Source organism: Vigna umbellata, chromosome 6, assembly GCF_029865625.1.
Source record: "Vigna umbellata cultivar VRB3 chromosome 6, Vumbellata_1.0, whole genome shotgun sequence".
NCBI lineage: Eukaryota > Viridiplantae > Streptophyta > Magnoliopsida > Fabales > Fabaceae > Vigna > Vigna umbellata.
This window is the reverse complement of record NC_142170.1, coordinates 3,492,049-3,501,215: the sequence shown is the minus strand read 5'-3', so window position 1 is coordinate 3,501,215 and position 9,167 is coordinate 3,492,049. Positions and strand designations below refer to the sequence as shown.

General features: G+C 36.0%; 1 protein-coding gene across 1 annotated transcript; it reads left to right on the top strand.

Annotated features, from left to right (window-relative positions):
- The first annotated feature begins 2,985 nt into the window (after window positions 1-2,985).
- Window positions 2,986-4,318, top strand: LOC148196596 (uncharacterized). The gene is made up of 2 exons (XM_088092911.1): window positions 2,986-4,066; window positions 4,167-4,318. Exons 1-2 carry the CDS (start codon window positions 3,205-3,207, stop codon window positions 4,316-4,318), a joined length of 1,014 nt encoding a protein of 337 aa, XP_087949037.1. The 5' UTR covers window positions 2,986-3,204.
- Window positions 4,319-9,167: the final 4,849 nt, after the last annotated feature.

Below are 9,167 nucleotides of genomic sequence, written 5' to 3'. Positions count from 1 at the left end.
AATACATAGGGACGTCCACGTTAAAATTATTTGAAGGATTTATAAGAAATCCATTATTACGTAGGTTCATAAATAGAAATGAAACAAAAGAAAAACATAATAACACTAAAGATAGCAAACAAAATGAAAATCAAACGACGAAAAGATCCGCGGGATTGTTAAAATGTAGAAGGATTTTTGTGAATGGAGGTTGTAGCGTTTTGAAAGGGTGCAAAATCCAAATCTTTCAACCTTTTTCTTTGGATTTCTATCACTCTTTCAAACTCTTCGCCATGACATACTCTTTCAAGCTATTCGCCAAGACAAAGAATCAAACCACAAGGAAATTACTCGCTTTAGTGAACTTGAAAGAAATGATAGAGAAACAGAGAAGAAAGTTAACAGATTGTTACGAGATATTTGGTGAATGGAGGTTGTAGCGTTTTGAAAGAGTGCGAAATCCAAATCTCTCAACCTTTTTCTTTGGATTTCTATTACTTTTTCAAGCTTTGCACAAAGACTCAAACAACAAAGAAAAGACTCGTTTGTGTGACCTTGGAAGAAATAATAGAAACACAAAGAAAAGAAGTTAACAGATTGTTAGGAGAAATTTTATGAATGGTGTACAGGTTATCGAAGTCTCCGAAAATGTATTTATAGAAAAAAAAAGAATAACTACTTTAGTTACAGAATTAATGCGCCAAACTACTCCAATGCCAATCACGTCAAATTAGGAAGCGGTTCGACGTTAATATACAATGGGACGTCGAGTTCTACAATGCGTTTTGAAAGGGTGTAAAATCCAAATCTTTCAACCTTTTTCTTTGTTAAAATGTAGAAGGATTTTATTCAATAAACTCTCTTTTAAATTCATAAGTCTTAACATTTTCCTCTGGTTTGCTACCATGCCTTCATTGTTAACAAAGAAATATCTTCGTTTAGTAAAGAAAATGGCAGCAAACCAACGAAAAAAAGTTAACATGAATTTGGTTACGGAAATCCAAATCTTTCAACCTTTTCCTTTGGTTTTCTATACTCCTTCAAGTTTTTTTGTGTCCTTGAAGGAGATAATAGAAAACACAATGAAAAAAAATTAACAGATGGAGTTCATAGCAGAAATTTTATAAATAGATGTCTACAGGTTATCTAAGGCTGCAAAACTATATTTATAGAAAAAAAGAATGACTATTGGGAAAGGCCTGATGTGAGGTGACCTTTGGCTTCAATAATAAAAGGCAGTTTGAAGGCAAAAGGTCGATCCTTTTTTTTCTTTTCCTTTTTAAATTCTCATAGAACGTCGAACTCTAGGGGACTTTGACGTGAAGGGATTGTGAGAATTCATTTTGTGTTGTTACCAGAGGTTTTGAATTGACTCTATAAATATAATGCTTAACTCTATACAATTGCACAATTTGATCGTTTTTGAATAATTTGTTTTATCGGATGGTTTAAAAGAAAAAATTAAAAACATGATTTTGGGAAAAAAAACGTCGTTATATGCGTGACGTTTGTCATTCCTTTTTTTATTTTTATCTTTTTTATCTTTTTTCTTTTTAACCTCCAATAACAAGTCATTTTTTAAATTCCTTGAAGGAGTTTATGAATTTTATGAGTGGAAGTTGTAGCGTTTTGAAAGGCCTTGGAGTTGTTACAAGTTAACACAAAGAAACCTTGGAGTTGTTACAAGAAATTTTATAAATGGATGTCTACATATGGGCCTGATATGGGCTTCAATAATAAAAGACAGACTACTTAAATGATATATTGGAACATGCAGTTTGCTGCTAGAAACGAAGAGGTTGACGTCAATTTCTTCAGACTTCCAAAGTGTCGTTTTGGTTTAATTATTTTTTATTTTAATCCAACACTAAACGTCGGATTCCTTGGGTATCTGACGTATTATTCGTTATCCAAGGCAAAGGTCGCTCTTTTTTTTCTTTTTCCTTTTTAAATTCCCATAGAACGTCTAACTTTAGGGGATTTCGACGTGAAAGGCATTGGAGTGATTCTCTGTTCTGTTATGGTACGTTGAACTTTAACGTTATATGCGAGTACGGCACGTCAAAGCCAAATACCCATATAATTTGACTTCGCTTAATAAAACGTCGAAGCCACGAGTACAAAGACATTTTTTTCGTTTGGTTTAGAAGAAAAAATTAAAAACATAATTTATGGAAAATACAACGTCCAACGCGAAGAAGAATTCGATGTTCTGTGGTTGGTTTGAAAGAAAAAGAAAAAATAATAAAAAAGGAACTAAATAACAAACCATTTAAGCTAGTTTAAAACTGACATTTTATGGGTTAATTTAAATGAAAAATAAACAAATAACTGCTAGTTGTAATATACAACTTCCTTCTTTTGTTACGGTTGACGTCATATTAATTCAATCAATATTTAGTATTTATTTATTTTGTATTGGACGTCGATTGCTCTCTTATGGACGTTATGTGATTACGACCAGCACGTCCAACCCCAACTTGTTCGACGTTCTGTATTGTTTTAAACGTTGACCCCATAAAGTGTGGGACATTCTGTTTGGTTTATAAGAGAAAAGAAATAAAGAATAATTATGGGATTTACTCTTTGGCTTCATGCTGGCATATAAAACGTCGCATATTTGTCATGGTTGACGTCAAATGTGGGTAGGAGTAATACTACTAGAAGCAAACCACAATTTCGTTATTTTTTTATTTTAAATTGAATGTCAGATGTTTCTTAAGTTGACGTTATGTGATTCTAAGGTCATTGTTTTACGTCGATCTTGGCCTTATTTGACGTTAATACATTTTAGATTACGTCGATATGCTTCTTGTTTGACGTTAATTTATTTTAGACGGCGCACTACTTTTACCAGTAACTATTCGAGCCATATTACATGCCTTTGTTAGAGGTATTCTCACACGTTTGAGTTTGTTTTTCAGTGCCATTTGCAGGAAAGTTGTTGATCCTCGACAGTTAGATGATTTGCAAAATGAGGCCATCAGACTATTGTGCCAATTGGAAATGTATTTCCCTCCCTCATTTTTTGATATCATGGTTCATTTTATTGTCCATCTAGTGAGAGAAATTCGAATATGTGGGCCGGTTTTCTTGAGGTGGATGTACCCGGTTGAAAGATACATGAAGATCTTAAAGGCATATGTTAATAATCAATTGACACCGGAAGCTTCAATTATAGAGCGCTACATTGTATAGGAAGCCATTGAATTCTGCTCAAGTTATATGCCAAGTTGTGACCCAATAGGACTTCCAAAGAAAAGACATGAAAACAGACATGAAGGAAAGGGAGTTCGAGGAGTAAGGATTGAAAGTGTTAGTGGAAAAGAAGTTAATCAAGCTCATTTGTACATTTTAAACAACACAGAGGATATTATTCCTTACACTTCACAACACATTGATAAAATTAAGTCAGCACATCCACGTATGAGTGAAAAGTGGATACTTAATGAACATAACAAATCCTTTTTGGCTTGGTTTAACAAAAAGATTTACGCGACTCCAAATGTTTGTGAAAATCTATTGAGACTAGCTCGAGGACCTAACACTGATGTGATCACTTTCGGTGGCTATTACATAAACAATTACTTGTTCTATTATAAAGAGGAAGACGATAAAAGTAGAGTTCAAAATAGTGGAGTTACCCTACAAGCTGAGGCTGTACACTTTTCCAGTTCCAAGGATAAGAATGCAATTATAGCATCAATCATTTATTTTGGAATAATACAAGAAATTTGGGAAATTGATTATGTCACTTTTAGAGTTCCAGTTTTCAAGTGTAAATGGGTTGACAGTAATTCTGGTGTGGTGACAGAAGACCTCGGATTCACTTTGGTGGATCTTAACAAAATGAGTTACACGGATGAACCATTTATTATCACTAGTCAAGAAAGACAAACATTCTATGTTACTGACCCAGTGAATAATAAATGGTCAGTGGTATTGGAAGGCAGAGCCATGCACACAACTGATGATGAAGACTCTCTAGATATACTTGAGACAAGCTCCTTCTCATCAAGAACCATTGAAAATAAGGTTGATGATGTACCCGATGAAATTCATGCAACTCGATGTGATCACAACGAAGGCATACGGGATAAATAGGTGTCTTAACATTATTTTAATTACTTGTACAATTTATTTATTGTGTTTGTTCTAACTATAATTTACTAACACTTTGTAAACAGGTATGACGAGATCTAGATCAGGTCCGACGGGAGGAGGTGGTAGATTTGTGACTTGGATGCCTGATGCCACATCCCGTCGGGTTAATGATAAACCATTGACGGTGGAGTTTGATCCCCGAACATTTGTGCCTATTACATGCAGCATCGTTTAGGAGTTACTTGGGCGTGATGGCAAAATATCATGTCCCTATTGTCCCTACCTATTGGGATGATGTCCCACAGGTTGACAAAAGTCTACTATGACAGGATATTTTGGTATGTTTAAGATGTTTTACTTCCATCATTGACTTATTTTTGTTGATCATGCTTTAACATTAATTTTGTTTTTAACAGGAAAATTGGGATATCTGTAATGATGAGACGATAAGGAAGAAGATTTTATTCCATATTGTAGTCCGGTGGAGGGCTTCAAGACGAGAAAGACACGTCAATACGTCTTGGCTCTAAACAGAACGACTCTCCTTGTACAAAATATAAAATAATTGAGGAGGAGTGCGTGCGTTTTAAAGAATCTAGACTTACTCCTGAGTGGCAGGTATGTTTTTTAATAGGTTTAATCCTTTACTACATCCCTATTTATGTACGAATGTCTCAATTGGGTCCTCGTTTTTTAAAGTGTATCAAAATGGTCCTTAATTTTGAAAATTGATATCAATTGAGTCCTTTCCGTTAAGTTGGCTGGACGGCGTTAAAAAAATTGATGAGTGGATGCTGAGATGACGAACGAACGCTCGTACACCAGGGAACGAACGCTCGTCCACCAGCGAATGAACGCTCGTCCACCAGAGAACGGACGCTCGTGACCTCTTACTGCTGGACGACCGTTCGTTCCACACTGGACGACCGTTCGTTCGGTGGTCGACGAGCGTTCGTTCGCTGATGGACGAGCGTTCGTTCGCTGGTGGACGAGCGTTTGTTCGTCATCTCAGCATCCACTCATCAATTTTTTTAACGCCGTCCAGCCAACTTAACGGAAAGGACTCAATTGATATCAATTTTCAAAATTAAGGACCATTTTGATACACTTTAAAAAACGAAGACCCAATTGAGACATTCGTACATAAATAGGGATGTAGTAAAGGATTAAACCTTTTTTAATATTTTGCTCTAGTCACACAAGATGTTAATTTGTGATTTATGCTTAATGATTTTCATTTTTTCATAGGTGAAAAGGATAGCAGCCCAGCAGAGACAGAAGCTTAATGATACACCACACGTATTGTCACGTGGTGGTTATGCGTTATTAGGGAAAAATATGAGAAAACGTCGTGCTGAGGAGTTAGGTCTTGAGTCACCTGATCTAGCACCTCCACCAGCTAGATATGAATTGTGGAAGGCTACACAGACAAAGTCCAATGGTCAGTTTACATCCCAATCTGCTCAGGACATATCCCAGAGAATTGTAAGTGGAAACTTTTAACTAATTACCGTAGTTCATAAAAAAATTATGTAACAAACTTTTTAATGTGTTTAACTTCATTATGATATGCAGGATGACTTGGTTGACCAACAGAGTCAAGGCACATTTGTGGCACAAGGTAGGGAGGACATCTTAGTAGCAGCCACAAGTCGGCTAGACCGTCCAGGTCGTGTGCATGCTGTTGGAGGAGCTATTGGATTGAGGGACTACTTTAGCCCTAAACCAAGAAGCACAGAAGTCGTGACTCAGGAAATGGTTAGTAGCATCAGGCAACAGGATCTAGTCAAATTAGAGGAAAGCATGGGTGAACGCTTAAGAATGCTCGAAGAAAAACTTGCGATGATCACCCAACAATAGCAACAGCAACAACAACAACAACAACAACAAGAGCAACAACAACAGTCACAATAGGAGGATGCCCCTATAGATGATCCTACTGCACCTCGTGTGAGCACCAAAGGCTCATGCTCTACTGCAGATCATACTGATTACAATATTCAGTATGAGTTTATGGTTGATGAGGATCCTCCGCGCGTAGTGACCGTGGGACGACAGATTGCAGGAAGCCAGACCATTCATGGTGCTCCTTTATTGCCCACACACACGCAGGTAATGATTGATGATCCAAGAGACCCCCAGGCTCGAGTGCCAGTGCCTACATCCTCCAGTTGTTGTTTCATCCATAAGATTTAGGCACAACAATTTCCAGCAGCAATGTATTCAGCTTTAGTGGTAGACAAGGCTACACAAGCTTGTTTCTTTGAATGCCAAGATACTAAAGAACAACCCAAAAAATGACACGTTCCACTAGTACTTTTCCTATCAATTTTACAGCCACCATAATCTACATCAGAATAACCTATCAAACTAGGTAAAGCATCAGAAGGATACACAAGTCCAAAAGATGTGGTTCCTTTAAGGTATTTCAAAATCCGTTTGACAACAACTAGATGAGATTCTTTAGGATTAGCTTGGTACCTAGCACACACACTTTGGATAATGTGTGGTCTACTAGCAGTTAGATACAATAAGGATCCTATCATTCCTCTAAACATGGTTTCATTTACTCCTTCACCATATTCATCCTTATCTAAATAGCAAGACGTTGCCATAGGTGTGTTGGCCTCTTTACAAGTATCCATACCAAACTTCTTAAGCACTTCTCTACAATATTTAGTTTTGGAGACAAAAGTTCCCCCATCTATTTGCTTTATTTGCAGTCCTAAGAAGAAGTTAAGCTCACCCATCATAGACATCTCAAATTCACCTTGCATTATTTGTACAAATCCCTCACACAATGAATCATTTGTAGACCTAAAAATGATATCATCTACGTATACTTGAACAATCAAGATATGTTTTCCTACTTTCTTAATAAACAAAGTTGAATCAACCTTTCCTCGAGAGAAGTCATTTTCAATCAAGAAAGTACTAAGTCTTTCATACCAAGACCTAGGTGCCTGTTTAAGACCATACAAGGCCTTTTTCAACTTATAAACATGATCAGGATATTTAAAATCCTCAAAACCCGGAGGTTGACTAACGTATACCTCTTCTTTAATAAAACCATTCAAAAATGCACTTTTCACATCCATTTGGTACAATTTAAACTTCATCAAAGATGCATAAGCAAGTAACAATCTAATTGCTTCTGACCTGGCTACTGGGGCGTAAATTTCATCATAGTCGATACCTTCCTCTTGACAGTAGCCCTTTGCAACTAACCTGGCTTTGTTCTTTGTGATGTTTCTATCTTCATCAAGCTTGTTTCTAAACACCCACTTTGTTCCAATGATTTGATAATCATATTGTCTAGGAATGAGTTCCCAAACATCATTCCTTTCAAATTGATTCAGTTCTTCTTGCATAGCAACACACCATTTATCATCTTGAAGAGCTTCCTTTATGTTCTTAGGTTCTACCTGAGACACAAAAGCTACTGTTAAGCGGAAATTATTAAGATTGTGTCTAGTAGTTACCCCTTTTAATATATCTCCGATGATGTTGTCCAGAGAAAGTCCTCTTGGTTATTGATAGCTTTTAGGATCAATTACTTGATGTTCATTTTGAGTTTATGGAGGATAGTTTTCATTTAGATACATCTCTTCAAGAGCTTCCTTCAAATAATCCTCATCACCTGCAATTGGTTTATTTGACTCAAGAGGGTTCACCTCAAGGTCCACAATTTCATCAAAGACAACATGCATTGATTCTTCAATTTTCAAGGTTCTTCTATTAAACACCCTATATGCTTTGCTAGTTAAAGAATATCCTAAGAAGATTGCCTCATTAGATTTAGCATCAAACTTGCCTAGATTATCTTTACCATTATTCAAAACAAAACATTTGCATCCAAAGATTTCAAATGAGATACATTTGGTTTTCTATCGTTAAACAGTTCATAGGGAGTTAGCTTAAGAATAGGCCTAATTAGCATTCTGTTCAACACGTAACAAGCAGTACTAACTGCATCAGCCCAAAAGTATTTTGGGACATTAGATTCATTTAAAAGAGTCCTAGGTAGTTCTTCTAATGACCGATTTTTGCTTTCAACAACACCATTTTGTTGGGGAGTTCTTGGAGCAGAAAAATTATGAGCAATTCCATGTTCTTCACAAAACTTTTCAAAAGATTCATTTTCAAATTCACCACCGTGATCACTTCTCAAAGTTTTGATTTTCAATTCCTTTTCCTTTTGAACACATTTTGCAAACGATTTGAATGCTTTAAAAGCTTCACTTTTCAAGGTTAAGAAAAATGTCCAAGTAAATCTAGTGTAATCATTAACAATCATAAGAGCATAGTAGTTTCCACCAAAACTTTTAATTCTAGATGGACCAAACAAGTCCATATGCAAAAGTTCTAAAGGTTTTGATGTTGAAATTATGGTTTTAGACGAAAATTAGGATTTGGTTTGCTTTCCCTTTTGACATGCAAAGCAGATTTTGTCTTTCTCAAATTTTAAATTAGGCAAACCAATCACAAGATCTTTTGAAATCAATTTATTCAAATGTTGCATATGAATATGTGCAGCTCTTTTATGCCATAGCCAAAGATTTTCTTCTTTAGCAACTAAACATGTTATATTATTACTAGATGCACTTTCAATATCAATCAAGTCAACGTTATTATGCCTAACACCTTGCAAAGCAATCTCAGTAGAATTTTTAAAATATACAGTTCATTTATGACTTTCAAAGGTTACCTTGAGATCCTTGTCGCATAGTTGGCTTATGCTTAGGAGATTGTGTTTGAGACCTTCAACACATAACACGTCCTTTATTATCAATGTGTTTCCTCCTCCAATGTCTCCAGTTCAAATGATTCTACCTTTGTTGTTATCCCCATAGGTCACAAATCCTTGCTTCTTCTTCTCAAAAGATATAAACTTTTTCCTGTCACTGGTCATGTGTCTTGAACAACCACTGCCAAGATACCACAATGACTTCTTTGACTTAGTAGGTTCCTACAAAACAAAATTGAGCAAGAATTTAGGTCCCCAATCTTATTATGGGTCCTTGGGGTTAGTTTATGCAGACACACATCCTTTCACAATTTTAACCCATACATATTTACCATTT